Source organism: Orycteropus afer, unplaced genomic scaffold (genome assembly GCF_000298275.1).
Source record: "Orycteropus afer afer isolate SDZICR_OR568_19922 unplaced genomic scaffold, OryAfe1.0 scaffold00331, whole genome shotgun sequence".
Classification (NCBI taxonomy): domain Eukaryota; kingdom Metazoa; phylum Chordata; class Mammalia; order Tubulidentata; family Orycteropodidae; genus Orycteropus; species Orycteropus afer.
This window is the reverse complement of record NW_006921918.1, coordinates 576,390-598,811: the sequence shown is the minus strand read 5'-3', so window position 1 is coordinate 598,811 and position 22,422 is coordinate 576,390. Positions and strand designations below refer to the sequence as shown.

Below are 22,422 nucleotides of genomic sequence, written 5' to 3'. Positions count from 1 at the left end.
TGTTGCATTGTGGTAAACTGTGGTCAATGACATGAGACAAAGTATATGTGAACTGCTGTATGGAAAGTGAATTTGCTCTGTAAATCTTCACCCAAATCCCCCCACCAAAAAAAAAAAAAAGAAGACACTATACTGCTAAAAAGAAAAAAAAGTAGTAATTAATGCATTTCAATTAGTCAGTTAAGAATATTATCAATTTCATTACTGCAAATATACTGAGGGAGAAGTATTAGTAGATTGTAACTCTTCACACAATCTACTCTAGGCATATGAGATAACAGAACTCAATAGAAACTTAAACCAAAACAAAAACCAAACTCATTGCCATCGATTTGATTTGGACTCACAGAGACCACTATTAGGTTTCCAAGGCTGTAAATCTTTACAGAAGTAGACTGCCCCATATTTCTTCCATGGAGCTTCTGTTGGGTTCCAACAACTGACCATTTGGCTGGTAGCCAAATGCCTTAACCACTATAACACCAGAGCCCCTTCAATGGAAACTTAGAACAGAAAAATAAATTAGGGCAGCAAGGACTATAAATTTCTTCTAAATTAAGCAAATGAGAGGCCTGTCCAGAAATCTAACATGTGCTTATTTAATTAAATACAAAAATAACAGATCTTCTGAGAGCTTAGAAAAAATGATCTTTATTAATTTCTGTGCTAGTGACAGACCCAGAACAGACTTGTCTGAAGTACTCAATTAATATATAAATTACATATAAATATACACGTATAAACGAAACCAAAACCGAACTCACTGCCGTGGAGTCGGAGCCAACTCATAGTGACCCCTCCTTGGCTTTCCAAGGCAATATCACTACAGACGTAGATTACCCAACCTTCCTTCCAATGAGTGGCTGGTGGGTTTGAAACACCAGACTTCTGGTTAGCAGTCAAATGCCTTAGCCGCTACCCAACCAGAGCTCATAAATACATATGTATATTATATATTAAAAAGTAGATAAATTTTTATTTCTCTTACCAGAAACTGTATTTACGTTTAGCTAAGTTACGAATAAATTATGAATGGGAGCTCTGGTGTCATAGTGCCTAAGGCATTTGACTGCTAGCCAGAAGGCTTGAAGTTCAAACCCACCAGCCACTCCTTGGAAGGAAGATTGAGCAACCTACTTCCATAGAGATATACCTCCTTGAAAAGCCAAGAAGAGGTCGCTATGAGTTGAATTGACTCAACAGCAGTGAATTTTTTTGTTGTTGTTTTTTTAATTTATGAATTATATTTATTCACACATGTGTTACGTAACTTCTATATCTAGATACTGTGGGTACCATAGGAATTCTAGACTTTAAGGACTATATAATATTTTTAAATTCGAGTATTTAAATATGCTCTGGTAGCACAGTGTCTAAGGCACTTGACTGCTAACCAGAAGGCTGGCGGTTCAAACCCACCTGCCACTCCTCGGAAGAAAGATGGGGCAATCTACTTCCGTAGCGATACTGCCTCGGAAACCCAAGGAGGGGTCGCTATGAGTTGGGTCCGACTCGATGGCATATAACAACAACAACAATATTTATAACATTTTAAAATTTTTGGCACATAAAGTACTTTTATTGCTATATGAACATAACATAACAAATTATTTGAAAACCTCTATGCATGTGCATTGTGTACACACACACACAAACACACACAGCAGAGATTTTAAGGACTAATAAGGAGCTCTGGTGGCATAGTGCCTAAAGCATTTGACTGCTAACCAGAATGCTGGTGGTTTAAATCCACCAGCTACTACTTGGAAGGAAGACTGGGCAATCTACTTCCATAAATATTTACCACCTCACAAACCCAAAGGGGGTCACTATGAGTCGGAACCAACTCTATGGCAGTGAGTTTTGAGTAATATGTTCTATGTTGCCATTTTATTCTTGCAAATATTGCTTCTCCATAGCATCAACTTAGAGATAGAAATTTCATCACTTGTTCCAAATACTTATATTTAGTCATCATAACCTATAAACAACATCTTCCATTTATTTAGTATACCCCCTTTAAGCTCTACAATCTGAATCTTTAATCTAGAGTCTAACAGTGCTTAGATAGAATTTTAGAAGCTGTATTATAATACCAGTGTTTCCATTTGTAACTCTAAGGTTGAATCATTTCTCTCAGAAATCCGTTACTAACCATATATTAGCGATATTTATTTAATGAATATTTATATGGAATATCTGTTACATGCCAGGCAATATTCTTGGCATTGGGATGGAGCAATGAACAAACTGACAAAAATCTCCCAGAAGCTGTCTGTGTGCATTTCCTCCACACCATTCATTCACAATGCCTTGCCTAGTGACTTGTTGGGTGTTTATGGCACACTAATAATAACCTATTATTAGTTTACCATATACATCCAGTAAATAATAACCTACAAGCTCCAGTGACATAGTGCCTAAGGGATTTGATTGCTAACCAGAAGGCTGGCGGTTCAAACCCACCAGCCACTCCTCAGAAGGAAGAATGGGCAATCTACTTCTATAGTGATACCACCTCGGAAACCCAAGGAGGGGTTGCTATGAGTCGGAACCAACTCAATGGCAGTGAGTGAGTGAGTGAGTGAGTGAGTGAAAGATATACCTGGTTTCTAATACACAGAACCTAAGAATTCAACTCTATAAGGAAAAAGAGTCCCTTCGGATGCAATTAAATTAAGGATCTTGAAATAAGTAAATTGTACTGGTAGGTCCTAAATACAACCATAAATATCCTTATAAGAAAGAAGCAAATGAAGGTTTCACATATGCATACACACACTCACAGGCATGCACACAAACTGAAAAGAAGAAACCAAAAGCCAAACCCACTGCTATTGAGTATTCTGACTCTTAGTGACTGTATAGAACAGAGAAAAACTGGCCATAGGGTTTCCAAGGCTGTAAATCTTTATGGAAGCAAGCTACTTTATCTTTCTACCATGCAGTAGCTAGTGAGTTTGAACCCCCAACCTTTTGTTTAGCAGCTGAATGCTTCAACCACTGCATCACCAAAGCTCGTGGAAGAGAAGAAACCAAACCAAACCCACTTCTGTTGAATCTATTGTGACTCATAGTGACCCTATAGGACCGAGGAGAACTTCCCCATAGAGTTTCCAAGGCTGTAAATCTTTAGGGAAGCAGACTGCCTCGTCTTTCTAGCCTGAAGCAGCTGGGAGGTTCGAATGGCTGACCTTTTGGTTGGCAGTCAAATACTTTAATCATGACACCACCAAAACTCCTTTGAAGAGAAGAAAGTACAGGAAAATGGAAGCAGATTCAAGTGATGCTGTCACAAGAGAAGAAATGTTGGCAGCCGTCAGAAACTAGAAGAAGCAAAAAACAAAATCACCCTAGAAGTCTCTGAAGGGACCACGATCCTGCCAACACCTTGATTTCAGCCCAGGGATTCTAATTTTGCCCTCCACAACTGTGAGATAATACATTTCTGTTGTTTTAAGACACCAAATTTGTTGGAATTTACTACAGCATTTACAGAAAACTAATACTGTACAAAACAAGTTTTAAAACTATGTAAATAAATTACGAAATGAATGCTAGTATTATAGTATACCACTGAGTTAATTCCAACACACAGCAACCCTGTAGGACAGAGTAGAACTGCCCCATAGGGTTTCCTAGGCTGTGCCTAAGGCATTTGACTGCTAACCAGAAGGCTGGTGGTTCAAACCCACCAACCATTCCTCAGAAAGAAGGTTGGGCAATCTACTTCCACAGAGACACTACCTCAGAAATCCAAGGAGGGGTTGCTATGAGTCAAAATCAACTAAACAGCAGTGAGTTTAGGGAGCTCTGGTAGCATAGTGCCTAGGGCATTTGACTGATAACCAGAAGGCTAGCAGTTCAAACCCACCAGCCACTCCTTGGAAAGAAGATTGAGTGATCTACTTCCATAGTGATGGAAACCCAAGGAGGGGTCACTATTAGTCAGATCTGCCTCGATGGCAGTGAGTGAGTAAGTGAGTCAATCTTTATAAAAGCAGATTGCCAGGTCTTTCTAACCCTTTCATAAGCAGCCTAGTGCTTAATCATTGGACAACCAGGGCTCTTTAGTGTTTATGCTAGGTTTCCAAAATGGGAAAAAGAAGATATATTATTTCATTTTTCTCTTCAAGAAAAATACAAATGAGACCATGTGTTAAATACGTCTAGGTAAAATGTACTACCTAGACACACAGAGTAATGAAGCCTCATACATATTTTCTATCTATAAATGTATGAAAATGCATACATGTATATATTGTACAAACGTAAAAGGTGTGGTGTAGTGTCTAAGGCACTTGACTGCTAACCAGAAGGGTGGTGGTTCAAACCCACCAGCCACTCCTTGGAAGGAAGATTGAGCAATCTACTTCTGTAGTGATACCGTCTCAGAAACTCAAGGAGGGGTCAATAGGAGTCAGATCAGACTCAAGGGCAGTGAATTTAGTATACTATTTTTACTCCTTGAGTAAGGCATTTAGTAGATTGTTATGTTTAATTTATTAGTGAAGACAAACAATCCATTTATGTCTGCTTTACTTGTGCATTTTTGTTTTACTTACTTATGACTTTCCCCATGGAATATGATGTATTTATTATAATAATATTCTCAACATAGAGCAAACAGTTCCAACACATGAATTCCCTCCTGTGAAGTTGAAATATTTAACACATTTTAAGTATTATAAGGGCTGCTATTACAAAAAGAGTTAGTTCAGATGTTGTTGTTGATTAGTAATATTTAACAGCAAAATAAACACACACTATGAAAATGTGTTTTGAATTATAAATCCACATGAGAGCATTTCCCTTTAATCTTTTCTTAAAATAAGCATGCTTCCATGGGATTAACTCTAGATTAATACTGCTGTCCTCTAGTATATTTCCCAAAATTATAAAAGCACAAGTTGTAAGTATCTACAAATGCATGCCTATTTATACAATGGCTTTCTTTCCCTGAATGTATATTGGCTATGGGTCTATCAGGTCAGAGTGAGAGAAAAGACATGTCCAAGAAGCAAAAGTATAAATCATTCATTTATTGAATTTGAGTGTATTAGGGAAAAAAAATATATATATATATATACATACACATATATATGTGTACATATATATATATGTATTGAACAGCCTGTCTTTTAATGTTAAATACAAATACTTAAGACTCACAGAATTACTTCTATAACACATATATAAAGTTTGTATTTTGGAAACAGCCCGCATTCTTCTTTAAAAATAAAATCAGGTAGTTGGCCAAATACTCTATTCAAATTATACTCCTGGCATAAGAGGAGTATTTTGAATTCCTAAATAACTCTTTCCCTAATTGTAAAATAGACATGATTCTATAAAAAGTATGAATGTTACTAGAACACTGTTGCTAGGATGAATTTATTCCAAACTGATATTTATTATTAAAAATGATTTATGACAAGTGCTCAGTCCAAATAAATGTACTGAGCACTGCGGGAGGTATTGGGTTATGAGACTCTACAAAGAACCTTCTTTCTTTCATTAACTTCAACTTCTGGTTGCCATGGCATCTGGTGACAACCATAAATTTTGGGAATTATCACCATCTGCGCCTTTCTAAGGTTACACACAAGCACTCTCAAACAACAACAAAAAAACAAACAAATTAAAACACCATGAACAGTGTCTTTTTTTTTTTATAGACACCTACATACATAATATTATTAGGGCTGGTAGAATACATTTTTTAAAATGTAAAAATAGTATTATTTTCCTTCAGAAGACAGAGACATCCAGGAAAGAATGTACTTAATTTCAATATTTAGTTGTTAGGAAGAAAGGATGAGGGGATGTTTAGAAACAAACTGTTGGATTTTATAAACTTTTTGAATTAGTAAATTTTCTTTTTCACAGGACCAAGTTACACTAATTAGAAGGCAAATTTGCATCTCTTTCTGATCTTCAAACAGTACTACTCTGAATACAAAAGTATAAACAACATTCATAAGTAGACCACAACTTAGATCTTGAAAAATATTTGAAAATTGGATTTTTTTTTGTTTTTTGCTATTTGTTTTTGAAGTTTATATATTGCTTGTTTTGAACTGGCTTGTTTTGCTTGTTTTCAAAAATTATTACAAAATCTTTTTAAAATACTGATTAACAGTAAGGAATTTATAGTCTTTATCATAAAAGATTAAATTTTGGCAGATAATTTGGAAACAGATTTTTCCTATTTTACTATTAATGCAATATAGAATATTTTTACCCCACAAGATTACTGTGATTAATAATACATGGGAGTCACCACAAACTCACCAAATACAGAATAATGATTGTTAAAATGATCATCTTTTAAAATCTCTAAAACATTTCTTGAGAAAAGGTGAAATAAGTCAAAGACTTTTAGGTCATATTTCTAGCACACTCAAGTCTTTTAACCATAAAACATATGGAAAAAGTCAGATATATTTCCATATAGCCTATGTAGTGTACTTAGCTACATATAAACAGTAAAGGTTTTGAAAATATTACTGATTTCTTTTCCAATCCCCAAATCTGGGATTATAATTTCTGGCAAAAGGATTAATTGATTTGAAAAACATGAATAAGTAAAATATGGAAATAATGATACTGATGCTACAATTAGATGTTTCTCAGTTATTGATTTCATTTTGCTGTATCTCTATTTACATCAGCAAAATTGGAATAAAATACAAGTCTGCATGAAATTTAAATTATTGACTATTAAAAACCTGTGGTGTTTCACCGAAAAAATTAATTAAATATACAAAGTAAGCCAATGGCTTCAAAGTCAATTCAATTTATGTTTGATCAATGTCCACAAGGATGTAGAAACTATTTAGATGCTGCCGAGAAAATAAAGATGAGTTAGAAACAGTCTTTGCCTTCAAGGAGTACTTAACTAAATATGGAATGTGGAGTCATTTTATCCATAATTACATTAGAGCATAGAGAAAGAGAAATATTATAAAAGAAAAAGACAACACTGATATTTAATTTCAGAAGGAAAAAAAAGACTCTCTTCTCATATTGCTAGATTATTATCTTTATCTGTTATATTACATGACAATTATGCATTTACACATCTATCTCCTCAGCAAACATTAATACAAAGATTATATATATGATAGATATAGATATAATGGGGATATTTAACGATTATTTTAATTTGTGCAGGGAATCTGGCTCAGTTCCAACACAAATCTGGGCAAATGTGCGCATAAATAAGTAAAAGTAAAATAATTAATAAGCAAATTCAGATGGCAGGGGAAAAAAAAATCCAAGCTCACTGTCATCGAGTCAATTCCAACTCATAGCAACCCCCTTCGGGTTTCCGAGGTGGTAAACCTTTACGGAAGTAGATTGCCCAGTCTTCTTTCCATGGAGTAGTTGGTAGGTTTGCACCGCCAGCCTTTTGGTTAGCAGTCCGATGCCTTAAGCACTATTAAAAACCTTTCATAAACATTTCAAATGGAAATTTATTTACATTATGATCTGAGGAAAAATTAGGGGACATTTCCAAGCATAGGTCTCCAATATGACACAGTTACTATTTTTTGTTTGGATATATTCCCCTCTACTTCTGACATATTATCCAATGACAAGAGCTCCTTGATGGTGTAAATGGTTAAATGCTCAGCTCCTAACTAAAAATGTGGCAGTTCTAGTCCACCCAGTGGTGCATGGGAAGAAATGACTGGTGATCTATTTCCTAAAGATCCCAGGCTTTGAAAAACCTCTAGAGCACAGTTCTACTCTGACACACTTTGGGTCACCATGAGTCAGAATTGGCTGGATGGTAAATGTTTTGTTTTGTTTAATAAATGAGAGATACATTTAGAACTGAAAGGCTTAGGTTTGAATAACCACTGACAGTTACCAGCTGTTTGACCTTGAGAAAGTCACTTACTTTCTCTGAGCACCGTTGATTAAAAGCAAAACAAGGATAATACTTTGCTATTCAATATCGTTGAGCTTAATTGAAATAACTCCTAGCTCCGTGTTCAATTAAACTTCTTTTATTTTATTTTAAATAAAAGGATGAGGGTGACCACAAGGTAGTTTTGAAATAAATTATCATCCATAACATTATCTTAGTATGCAGAAAATATAATTGATGCATGTAGCACTGGTGCATATAAAAACTATGACATTGCCAGATTTTTAATATTTTCATTTTAAATAAGTTACACTCTTACCTGTTGGAGGGATTATTCCAGGAGACATGAGGCCAGGGACAGAATGTGGCATGATATGAGAGTTCTCAGGGGAGGTGACACTTTGAGTCCTCTTAGGAGGCCTTCCAGGTCTAGAACTGAAACAAACAAACAAAAAATTTTTACAATTAAGCTGTTGTCTTACACATCATTTCAAAGTTGTTTCAAGTGGTAACATGGACTGTAAATAAATTTGTTTCAAGGACGGTTGCTTTTGCCGTTAGATGTAATAGACTTCCATCACTAATTAGATTACATGCTGAATTCATTTTCCTCATTGAAGATCAGCCACTCCTGATGCATAATTCATAGCCTGCACCTCGTTACCTGCTTCTTCATATTAATATCTATACACAGTTTGAATTGCCTCGTTTGCATATGCTAAAGTTCTGCATGCAGCCTTCAGCACGAAAATTATGCACTAACTTGTAATAATTATTACAGTCAGCCTGCTATTGATTTATGAGACTTTTAAAAACCAAATATGTGTAGTACTTGTAATGAATGATATTTTAAGGTTCTTCAGGAAATTAAAAGGCAATGGCTGCCTAAGGAAATGTTCTGCTTGTTTGATTTAATACTACAGTTAGCTGGGAGGTGGAATGAAAGAGTGATTCAGACCTATAGCACATTTTTCGATGATATGTTTTATTACTTCGCACTGCTAGCCTGATATCTAGATGATAAATGACAATACATATCTAATGTGTGAAAAGGTCTTGCAATTTCTTTATTTTTTGTCATTTAAAAGATAAGTCAAGTTATCATTTAACCCTTATTCTCTTTAAGTGAATAGTCTCACTAGGTTGCCTTACATTTAATATACTAAAATAAATTAGAAAGGTTTAGGATTATTTGTAGGATATCTTTGAAAAACTGGCAATATAGAATCTTAAATCTGCCTTTAGGATAAATAAAAATTACCTTGTGTTTTAGCAGTATTTGTCCTTTACATGCCTATTATACAAGATTCATTTGTTTAAATTATAAAAGCAGAAAGTGAAGGGGAGACAAGTATTCACTATCCTTACGTATGAAGGACATCAAGAATATCATGTGATCAAGTTTTGAAATTAACTTTCTTAGCATTAGGTTTTCATTTTCTGCTTCTGTATCATGAATGTACTTTTCTGAGATGCTGTTCCATCAAGCATCTGGCTTATATATACTAAATGTTTAAGTGCTGAAAGATTAGTGGTTCAAATTCACCCACAGGCACCTTGAGAGTAAAGTCTAATGATCTGCTTCCAAAAGGTCACAGCCTTTAAAAGCTTACTGAGCAGTTCTACTTGTACATACGTGGGGTCATCATGAGTCCACAACTGTCTGGTCAGCAACTAATGATAACAAGAATCATTAGAAGAAAATTCAGGATGATGAGTATCTTAGCTCTCTAGTGCTGCTACAACAGAAATACCACACGTGGATGGTTTTAAGGAACAGATTTTCTTTTTCTCTTACAGTTTAGGAGGCTAGACATCTTAGTTCAGAATGCCACCTCAAGGGGAAGACTTCCTCTGTGTGTGTCCTTGTTCTTACAAGGATCCTGGAGCAGGGACCCTGGGTCCAAAGGACAAGCTCCACTCCTGGCTCTTCTTTCTTGGTGCTAGTAGGACACCCTCTCTGCTCCCTTCTCTCTCTTTTTATCTCTTCTAAGATAAAAGATGTTGCAGGCTGCACCCCATGGAAGCTCCCTTTACATCACCTGATCAGTTTATCACATCAGGTTGCATCATGGAGTATCACTATATATCTGCAACATTACACCATCATATAACTTCTAAACCACTGAGAATCATGGCAGAGCCAAGTTGACACAACTTTCGGGGGAGATTCAATTCAATCCATTACAATGAGTTAGGCTTGAAGAAGAGAATGGGAGAAAAGTACACACTAGTGAGAATGTGAGAAAGGCTTGGTAGCATACAAATATATGGATGTACATGGAGTAATCCAATGAGCTGAAACCAGTAAGAAGGGGAGCAGAGATTGATACCACTGGAGTCATTGCCTAGAGCCAAATCCTGGAGGGGTCTATACCTAGAACAAGGTGATTGGGGTTTTTTATTGTCTGTTTTTTTTTTTTTTTTTTTTTTTTTGATAACCAATAAGGACACTAATTTCTTCTCCTTATTGTTCTGGAATATCTTTCTGGCTGCTTCTTCCATTAAAATGTAAATACTCTTCCACATTACATTCATCTTCTATTGGCTTTTTTTACTCTTGTTATTTGCCTAGGGTCTATCAATAGTCCTCTAGTAGTCTCAATTCTCCCTGGGGGATCTCTTCTATTATTATCACTTAGATGCTAAGAACTGACAACTAAATATACTTCTAAAACCCAGATCTTTTTCTGGAGATTCAGAAAGATATAAATCTACTATATTCATGTCTACTAGAAACAGGGTAGCCACCACAATGGGCTCAAACATATCAAGGATTGTGAGGATGGTGCAGGACAAGGCAGTGTTTCGTTCTATTGTACATAGGGTCCCTATGTGTTGAAACCGACTCAGTGACACCTAACAAGAAGAAATCTCTTGGGTGGTCTACAATAATCTAAGATTTAGTCTGTGCAAATTTGAACTCCACATCTCCCTGCTTAAAACTTGTTCCTCCTCCATGGTTTAGGGAAATGTTACCTAACTGACTGTGCCAACAATCCAAGACTCAGTTGTGTCTTTTCCTTCTCTTGCATATTCATACAGATGCCATTCGTATGAGAATATATCTCAAATTCATTCTCCCCACTCCATACTTCTGGATCAAGCCCTCATTTCTTAACTTGTTTTACTGAAACATCTTTCAAAACCCTTCTATGTCCTACCTCCAGCTGTGTTCCACTCCAGAGTCTAGATGACTCTCCACACTCCATGTCTCACTCAAGTCTAGAACCTACATAAATCTCCACACTGATTCCAGAAGAACTTTTCTAAAATGCAAATGTGATCATGTTTTCCATTTGTTTAAAGTTACCAGGGGCCCTCCAATACTATTCTCATCATTTTATTCTTACTTTCATAACTTACATTTGGCCCTAATAAATGGCCTGTGCCTTGGTCTCCTATTATGTTACTTATATTGGAGTAGTGTCTAAGGCACTTGACTGCTAACCAGAAGGCTGGTGGTTCAAACCCACCACCCACTTCTCAGAAAGAAGATTGGACAATTTACTTCCGTAGAGATACCGCCTCAGCAATCCAAGGAGGGATTGCTATGAGTGAAATCAACGACAGGAATGAGTTTTGGTTTTTTTTTTTTCGTTTTATATAGATAGTGCCTCCTTTGCCATCAAACCCTTTTTCTATACCACTCATCCTCATCTCCATGTGACCTAGCTAAATTTTACTCATGTTTTTGTTAGTAACATTTCTCTGATTAGTATTCTTCTGTGCACTATGATATTCCATGACGAGCAACTCTATTATAGCTCTGCTGCACTAGATTTTAATACTCTGCTTACTTGTATCACTCTCAAGACTGTGCGGCACAAAATAAATCAAGTATATCTCTGTGTCCTTAAAACTTAGCTTAGTGTTTGTCTCACTGTATATATTTAATTAAATTTTAAACAATGTTTTTTTCATTTCCCCCACTGAATCAAGAAACTTCCACATGCATTCCATTAGTCTCAAACCTCTCATGAAATTAAAAGTAAAGCACAAAAAAAGTTTGGAACTCTAAGTGAATGGTAAGGCTAAATAACATTTATAACCCAGAGAAAGAGAATGGAGGTGTTGGGAGTTCTCAAGCAAAATACCACAGAGAAAACAGGCAATGAAAAAGAGGTTAGGATTTGAAAGTTAGCACCTAAATTTTTTTTGCTTTTCAAGAAAATTTAACTGTTTTAGTTTATTACTGAGGCTACAGGAGCTATCCTCATGAAGCTCACTAAGGATATAGGAGCTAGAATACTAAGAAGGAGCACTTTACTTCCACATGTGATTTGAATAGGCCCAGTGGGCTCCTGGGAGTTCTGGTAGCATAGTGCCTAAGGCACTTGACTGCTAACCAGAAGGCTGGTGGTTCAAATCCACCAGCTGCTCCTCAGAAGGAAGGTGGGGCAATCTACTTCTACTTCCGTAGCAATACTGCCTTGGAAACCCAAGGAGGGGTCACTATGAGTACGGACTCCACTGCACATAACAGCAATGACAACAGTGGGCTCCTACTCTTACTTCAAACGTCTCCTGCCCATCTATCATATTATCTCAAATTCCACCAATAGAGATTTATTGATTTCACTTCTGAAGCTTTAAGGTCTTTTAAAGGCTTCCATTAAAATGCAGATACTCTTGGTACTGGTAACATTCTATAGCAACTAAACCCTACTGGTGATGACTTTACAATTAGATAAGAGCACAGTTTGGAGATATCTATGCAAAGAAAGGAGGGGGGTTGAGATAAAAAATTTGGAAAGGCAAGTAAGTCTCTTAACCTTTTGCCTAAGAATAAGACTACCCACCCACTCCTCACTTATTGGCATGGTTAGTTTCCAAAGACCAAGTTGTTATCCAAAAATTGACATTATGAGAAAATGGAGGATGATCATATCAATTCATAAAATGCAGCATGGCTACATAATTACATAATTACAAACTTTTATCTTAACATAACTGCCAAATTACATCATTTTGTAACTACCAAACCCCTGCAAATCATACCCCAGCAAAATTGGTATATAACTTTAACCATCACAATCAGTGTTACTTTTAACTCACACCTTGCTATTGCCAGAGATATGTCACTGATGTAGAAAATAGTCAGACAGTATATTTTTACTCTGTTTGTAAATGCAAAATATTGAATAACAAGATAGTCAATAAGTGAGAAATAGGTGTACTGGGAACCTCTCCTTGGAGTTATTCAGAATTTCTTGGCTAAGGGAAAGTTAAAAGGTTTATTTGTTAACAAAACTATTCCTCTATCCCATCGGCTAGGTCCCCATATTGGCGAGTACTGTATTTTACTCTTACTGCCATCTTGACCGCTAACTAGAGGCTTTGAAGACTCTGGGGAAGATAATTTAATTGTGAAATACTTGAATTTTTAAATTTCTTTCAACAGAGATTTCAGGAACTTCCAAGAGAGCATGTGTAGTATTGTGATCACCAGCACAGATTTTGTTGTCTACTGCCATTGAATAGATTCTGATTCATTGTGGCCACCATTGGGTTTCCAAGGTGGTAATTCTTTACGAAGTTGCCTATAGTCTTTCCGTGGAGGGGTTGGTGGGTTTGAACCACCAAACCTTCTTAGTTAGCAGTCATATGCCTTAGGCACTAGAACCAAAACCAAACTCACTGTTGTAGAGTTCATGGCAACTCATAGTGATCCCTCCTTGGGTTTCCAAGGCAGTATCACTATAGAAATAGATTGCCCAACCTTCCTTCTGAGGAGTGGCTGGTAAGTTTGAAACACCAGCCTGCTGGTTAGCAGTCAAATGCCTTAGGCACTACACCACCAGAGGTGGATCATAAGAGGCTGCAAGTGACTCAATCTGTTAAGTGCCTGACAAAGGTTGGCAGTTAAAACCCATGCAGAAGCTCCTTGGAAGACAGACCTGGTAATCTGCTATGAAAGGTCGCACATTTAAAACCCTAAGGAGTGCACACATGGAGTTAGTATAAATTGGAAGAGATTTCTTGGTAAGTGATTTGGTTTGGTTTTTTGGAAGGTGTCAAATAAACTACCTTTTCTGAACATCTGATTAAATTAGAACTTTAAAATTAGACTTGCCTATCTTCTTGGAAAGGAGCTCTGGTAGCATAGTGGCTAAGGCACTTGACTGCTAACCAGAAGGCTGGCGGTTCAAACCCACCAGCCACTCCTCGGAAGGAAGGTTGGGCATTCCTACTTCCGTAGTGATACTGCCTCGGAAACCCAAGGAGGGGTCGCTATCAGTCGGGGCCGACTCGATGGCAAACAACAACAACAACATCTTCTTGGAAATGAAATACTCTTATAAAAATTATAATTTAACTTGGTCAAGTAATCTAACTTTTCTGAACATCTGATTAAATCAGAATTATAAAAGTAGACTTGAATACCTTCTCAGAAATTAAATATTCTTATAGTTTAAAGAAAAAAAATCTTTAAAAGGAAATGAAACAATTAGCAAAAGTATTTTCTTTTATAATGATCTCTATAAGGAAGGTTGGGCAATCTACTCCCATAGTGATACTGCCTCGGAAACCCAAGAAGGGGTCGCTATGAGTTGGGTCCGACTGGACGGCACATAACAAAAACATCATCAAGCCATCATCAAGCACCCTTATCTACAACATTGACCCAGCTCTACCCCCAAAGAATCAGAGCAAACTGAATCTTCCTAATTCTAATCAAAATCTAATACCTCACTTAAATATATTATTGCCCTTACTAGCATGAAATAAATCACAATTTATGACTTTGGTAATTGTATTTGCCAGGTTTACACATTAGCCATGTTCCTTAAAAGAGGAGAGCAATCCACACTTAATACCCAAACACTTAAGAACTCACCCAGGCACACCATTTCCTACAGCTGGAAATAAAATTATTTTCCATACTTATCACTGGGTGGTCTTCTCTCTTAAATTAACATCACAAAATAAGTCTCATGCTAATTTCTGTCTCTCTCACAACTGTAAAATCTTACCAACTCTATTTATTGTGTTAATCAGGGCAAAGTCAAAATCCAACTTAAAAAAGGAAAACACAAGTGATATGAATTAATAAGAAGTTAAATGAATCAAATGTTGAAATGTTAGAAGGAAGGTAATTTACAGATTTTTCAGTCCCCAATCATCTACATAGACATCATTTCCTTATAATCCATCATTTCAGTACTTCTTGAGAAATTAAGTTTAATTGTCTTTATCCAGAATTGGGTCAGAGAAATAAGTTAAATTCAGAATGAGACTATGATGGCTGTAAATTTGGAAATGTGAAAATATCTGCCTGGTAGGAATTTTGGCTCTAAATCTTGCCTGAGTAGAGCAATGAAGAAGAATTGTATTCAATCATTCATTCATTCACTCATTCATCCAAGAGAAAAGCACTAACTCTGGGCTAAATAGTACAATTGTAAGAATAAAAATCCATTGCCTACCTTGAAAAGGAAGAAAAAAATAAGTAGCGTGGAAAGTAAGACTGCAGCAGAAAAATACCTGGTATCAAGTGAGCACTGACATTAGGTAGGGAACACAAAACAACCATTTAGGGGTATAAGTAGCTTGTCCAATTTATCTACAAACATTCACTTGCCCTCTCCTAACTAGTTACCCGGCAAAGTCAAACACTATCCAAATTTATTTTTATAATTTGCATATTTTTCTAGTAAATTGCTTCCTGGAAGTTGGAAGCCAAGATATGAGAACTTCAAACATAAAGATATACACCTACAAACACACACATGCCTTAGGCACTATACCATCAGAGCTCCTTTATGTACATACATACATACATATATAGAACAAATAAACTTATTTCTCATTCTTAAGATACGATTTGTTAATAATTTAAATACCTACTTGAACATTATTTAATCATGAAATGTGATGTTTATGAGGTATTTCTGGTAGCATGGGGAAGTGCTTATATTCTGAAGTAAAAGTGAAAAGCAAGGTACAAAACTGCAGAAGTGGACATTCACAGCACAAAAAAGAGAAATTAAGTGAAGTAAGCAACAAAGATACGTAGAAAAAAGAACGAAAGGAAACCTCTGAAAATATTAAGAGTCATTATCTCCAGATGAAGAATTACACTTTTTTAATATCTGAATAGTTATGTTTCTGTCATAAGCATATATTACACTTGAAATATAAAATTTTTAAATGAATTTGTTAAAAATAGTTTAACACTTCAATAATTCTGACTGTAATTTTCAAAGAATTCATTGTGGACAGATCATGTTCCTTGCTTAACTTCATCAGTGCTTTGCTTCTATCCACAGTACAAGCAGTCCCTAGAAAACGAACAAGTTCCAGTCCTGAGCCTGTCTTTAAGCCGAGCTGGTATATACGTCGGAAGAGTTAGGTACTGTTCGTAGATAAAGTCAGTTAGTTAAATGTTTGTCTTAGTGTGTAGTATATGGGGTACCTTTAGATGCACAAAAATATTAAACACTTCCAGATATACTAAAACATTTTTAAAATGATAATACTGTAATAATAATAACAATGTCTTGATGTCTGTGGTAAAATTAATGCCCATTTGTTATTAAGAATCATTTTATGTTGCTGGTGGGTGGTGCAGATGGTGAGGACTACACAGTGTCCAGGCTGCCTCTTGCTCACACTCACGCCCTCCACTGGTGTTTGCACCTGGGATCTTGTTCCTCTTGTACTGGGACTCTTCCCTATCATTTCCAGGAGCTGGGCACCTGGATAGCACTGCACAATGTGGCCTCAGGGTCCAGGGTCATTGTGCCATTCACAAATGTGGACAATGCCAAAGCGATTCCTCACTGGGCTGTGCAGAGTAAAACTGGGTCCATACTTACAGCCACCCACCTGGCCAAGGGTCCTACCAGGCCCCAACAGACCCATACCAGCTCGGGGCCCATGGTGGAGGTGCCACACTGCTGCCCACCCTGCATGGCCTGTGCACTGCCATTGCCTCCTGGGGTCAGATGTGTAGGGACCTGGGATGAGTGGGTGTCGGGAGCACCTACCAGCTACTGCAGGATGAGGCTGGGGTAAAGCTGGACACCAGTCAGTTCTTTCCTGTGCAGGGTCTCTGGATATGCACTCAAGGAAAAACATATGGGGGTTGGTTCATAACTAAGGTTGTCTGTATTAACCTGGTATAAATGTCTCTTAATCTTTCTTTCCTCTCCAGTTCAGTACTAAAATACATGCTAAAAAGCAGAAGATCATATGTAAAAATGTTACCTTTGTAATGTTACATGTATAAAAACTATATATATAAAATATGAAAAGTACAAATAATCATTGATAGCTCCCAGATTAAGTCAACCCCAGGAAATATATCCACCAATACAAAAGGAAGCAAAGAACCTACTAACACTCTTGTACATATATATTTCTTACTAGTTGAAAGCCATATTTCAGTTTGGTGAAAGGCAATCATCTAAATATCTGAGGATGTATCTGACTAGCATTATTTCCCTTTACATGGAGTCATCTTCTATATCTGATAAAACTTTGAACATATTTATTTTATGAAATGATGGAAAATGTGCATACTTGCACAATCTCATGTCCCATATTGGACAGAACTTTTTGTGTCCCAGCTATGTGTACTTTCCATAAAATTATACTATGATCTAACTCTTTAAAGATATATTCTTTTATAACCACCTAAATGCAGAGCTCTACAGGACAGATTCTTAAAAATAACAACAGCTGATACTTTGAGTGCACACTAAGATGTCTGGCTCATGAGCATAAAACACAAGATTCCCTCACTTCTTTCCATGAAGGTAATTCAGTACATTAAGTAAATGAATAAATATACAAATATACTAAACAAATATGTTCTGTGAAAAAAAATTTAATTATTTTCTAAAATATTCTGTAGTTGAAGATTCAACCTACAGAATAAGAGAACACATTTGGAAACCATATATCTGATAAGGGTTTAATCTCCAGAAGACATAAAGGACCTCTACAACTCAACAACAAAGAGACAAACTAATCAAAACAAAATGGATGAATGACTTGAATAGACAAAGAAGATATATAAATTGTGAAGAAACACATGAAAAAATACTCAGCACCATTAGTCATTGTTGTTGTTGTTGTTATGTGCCGTCGAGTCGGCCCCGACTCATAGCGACCCCTCCTTGGGTTTCCGAGGCAGTATCACTACGGAAGTAGGAGTGCCCAACCTTCCTTCCGAGGAGTGGCTGGTGGGTTTGAACCGCCAGCCGTCTGGTTAGCAGGCAAGTGTCTTAGCCACTATGCTACCAGAGCTCCCCATTAGTCATTAGGGACATGCAAATGAAAACCACAATGAGATATTGCTTCCCATTCACTGGGATTGCTATTACTCAACAGAATTGAGAAATAACAAATGTGGGCAAGAATGTGAAGACACAGAAACCCTTGTCCATTGCTGGTGGAATTGTAAAATGATGCAGTGATTGTGAAAAACTTTTCCTCAAAAACTTAAACATAAAATTACCATCATACGATCCAGTAATTCACTCCTGGGTATATACCTAAAAGCTTTGAAAGCAAGGATTCAAATACTTACTTGTACAACAACATTCACTGCAGCATTATTCACAATAGTCAAAAGGCGGAAACATTTGTCCATCAACAGATGAATGGATGAACAAAAGGTAGTGTGCATATGCAATGGAATATTATTCAGCCGTAAAAAGGAACGAAGTATTGATACATGCTATGACATAAAGGGAGCTCTGGGAGCATAGTGGCTAAGACACTTGACTGCTAACCAGACGGCTGGCGGTTCAAACCCACCAGCCACTCCTCGGAAGGAAGGTTGGGCAATCCTACTTCCGTAGTGATACTGCCTCGGAAACCCAAGGAGGGGTCGCTATGAGTCGGGGCCGACTCGACGGCACATAACAACAACAACAACAACATGACATAAAGGACCTTGAAAACATTATACCAAGTAAAATACGCCACATACAAAAAGATGTATGATCCCACTTATATATGAAATATCCAGAGTAGGCAAATTCACAAGACAGAAGTTTATTACTAATTATCCAGATACAGAGCAGGTGGGAGGTGGAAATTGGCAGATACTGCTTAAAGAATATTGAGTTTCTTTTAAAGGTGATGGGAAAAAGAAGTTTGCAAAGCATGTAGTCATCTAACCTGAAAAATTTTGACCTATATGTATAAGGAATATGAACTAAAAAATTCTCAAAGCATAAAGTTAACCTAAGTAAACTGAAACTACTACTAACCAAAACAAACCACCAAACAAAATGGAGCTGAAATTAGCTACTTGGATGAGGAAAAATTATTGTTGCCTGTCACTTCAAAATTCACTCTGTGTAGACCTGAATTAATACAGGAAAATTTGCTTACTATAAAACCTGTTTCAAAAGAATTGCCAAAATATCTGAATTCTCCAATTCAGCTGAAGCTGCTAAGTACTGAATAAGGAATTACCCCAAATAAGACTTAAAACATACTTGAATGTGACTAAGCTAACTAAAGAATTCAAAATTAAGTGTTAACAATTAATGACAACCAAAAATAGTAAGTGAGGCCATTTGATAGCTGACATGCTTCCAGTAATGTAGCACCTAACTTTTACGAGTTTCCCTCTCCTTTTGTGGACACTATGCATGAAGGTCAAGTTTAGAACATTCTTTAAAATTCACTAAATATATTAATCATATCAATCTTAGAGTGAATTAGTATAATATCCTTTCACATAGTGAATATCTTTTTTAAGATGAACTTAGATCAGAAGACTTGATATATTCTGTCAACCTGAATTCTATACATTGATGGTGATTTATCAGTGTTTATATATTCATATTGCAAATATTTCATGAGACTAAAAAGAAATATTAAATCTGGCCAAGGTAACCTTAATGCAATTTAAGGTTTCAATTAATAAACATTTAAATTTAATGCTATTTATATCTGTCTTTCTGTAAATTTAACACAATATGCATGCACATCGATGATATTTCTACCCGAGGATTATTTATTATTTATTTGGTGTCTTTGCGTCAGTTCCAACTCATAGTGACCATATATACAACAGAATAAAACACTGCCTGGTCCAGCACCATCCTCACAATATTTGCTATGCTTGAGCCCGTCTCTGCCACCACTGTGTCAATCCATCTTGTTGAGGTTTTTCTCCTTTTTCACTGACCCTCTACTTTACCAAGCCTGATATACTTCTCTAGGGACTGGTCCCTTCTGACAACATGACCAAAGCACGTGAGACGAAGTCAGACCATTCTCACTTCTAAGGAGCATCCTGGAAGTTCCTCTTGCATTACAGATTTGCTCATTCTTTTGGCAGTCCATGGTATTTGTCATATTCTTCACCAACACCATGATTCAAATGCATCAATTCTTTTTTTGGTCTTCTTTATTCACTGTTCAGCTTTCACATTCATATGTGGCTATTGAAAAGACCATGGCTTGGGTCAGGCAAACCTTGTTCTTCAAAGTGATATCTTTGCTGTTTAACACTCTAAAGGGGCCTTTTGTAGCAGATTTACTGAGCACAATACAACATCTGATTTCTTGACTGCTGCTTCCATGGGTGTTGCTTGTGGATCCAAGTAAAATTAAATCCTTGACAACCTTAATCTTTTCTCTATTTATCATGATGTTGCTTACTGGTCCAGCTGTGAGGATTTTTGTTTTCTTTATGCTAAAGTGTAATCCATAATGAAGCTGGATTCTTTGCTCTTCATCAGTTATGTGCTTCCTCAGTAAGTGCTCCTACCAGAGAGGATCTTATATGTCAATTTCACTTAGTAACATATTGTCTACCTAGCTAAATGTTTTTGACCTTTAGTCACCTTAAATTTTGTCTTCTTCATATAAGTCTTCCAGGCCACAGATGATTCTATCCAAAATACACATTTTTCATAATTATGTAAAATTATTTACATGAGTCAGTTAAGGGGCAACCCTGACATGCTTAGAAACTATTGGAAATGGCTTTCTTAAAAGTTTTGAGAATAGTTAAGACTCTACTAGCTTCCTACAGTTCCTGTTATACTTGAAAGGCATACTTTACAAAAATTAAATTTAATATTAAAAGACATTCCAGCTAAAACATGTGATACCTATACTAATTTTTAAGACAAACTACAGATTCCTAATCATAAAGGAAAAAAAAAAGTTTCTTTTTTTTTTTTTTTACAATTTTTCCATTTTCATCTCAAATGACTAGATATCTGCAATTGGGTAAATTTTGTTTGAATCATAAATAATATATCCTGTCTTTTATTTCACTGGCATATGTCATGACCCTGTTCATAGATGTGTGGTGGCTGCAGTTGTCTATCATTCTGTTTTTGCAAATCATCTTTAATTTAGCCCTAATATACACACATTGCTTCAATCTTAAAGTAATATCCAATCTCTTCTATACAAAATACCATTTCCAAAACTCTGAAGGCTCCCTCGTCACTTGTTTTTATTTTACTCTGAAATGGTAGATAAGATAACAAAATAAAATAACTTATATCATGGTGTCTAGTTCCCAGGTACTGTACTGTTTCCTGTATGATATAACTCCTCTAAGACTCATAACAAATCTTTAAGATAGGTACTATCACTATCCTTATTTTAGTTATCGGTAATTGAGACACATGAAAGGAAGTCACTTACCAAATATACTTCAGATATAAAGTTGTACAGCCGGGTCATGTACCATGGCTGTCTGGCTCCCAAGGTCAGCCCTGAGCAGCACACAAGGTGCTTCTCTAGCATTTTTGTTTGGTAATTTGTAGCTTAATGTGCCTGGCCACACAACGTGTGCTAGAAGAAATAGAAATAAGGTGCTGTCCTGGCCATCAAGGACTCACTGTGTATTTTGGGAAATAGACAAGTATACAGAGAGAATTATAATAAATGAGTTAAATATTGTGGTAAAAGTTCCAAAGAAGTGTGGTGAGAACACCACTCCGGCAGTGCCTCAGGGAAAAAGATGTGTGAGCAACCAGGAGTTCATCAATAGAAGACAAAGAGGAAGAGCTGAGTAAGAAAAGGCACACATACACACACAATGGAACCCTGACTTACTCAGACCCACGTCAATCTTTTCTTCCTTAGAACACTTAGTCTCATAAGGTCTAGCACATAATCATTCTCTAATAGTTTCATAGGCCATATCCTACCTCTCCATATTGTCTCCACACTTCTCATCATGAGAAATGGATTAGGTAGGTGGCAGGCACTGATTTTTGGTCAATATAATATGTTGTTGTTGTTATGTGCCATCGAGTCGGATCCGACTCATAGAGACCCCTCCTTGGGTTTCAGAGTGATACTGCCTCGGAAACCCAAGGAGGGGTCGCTATGAGTTGGGTCCGACTCGACAACACGTAACAACAACAAATCACCACAGAAGTAGATTGCCCAACCTTCCTTCCGAGGAGTGGCTGGTGGGTTTGAACCGCCAGCCTTCTGGTTAGCAGTCAACTGCCTTAGGCACTATGCTACCAGAGCTCCCCAATATAACATATAAAATTACATTAAATGTATGTTTGTTGTGATATCATAATTTTAGGAGAATT

General features: G+C 36.5%; 1 protein-coding gene across 1 annotated transcript in view; it reads right to left on the bottom strand.

Annotated features, from left to right (window-relative positions):
* Positions 1–22,422, bottom strand: part of DACH1 (dachshund family transcription factor 1) — a 565,727-nt gene that overhangs the window by 331,827 nt on the left and 211,478 nt on the right. The window contains 1 exon segment of the mRNA XM_042782473.1: positions 8,199–8,314. Coding sequence (XP_042638407.1) covers positions 8,199–8,314 — 116 coding nt within the window.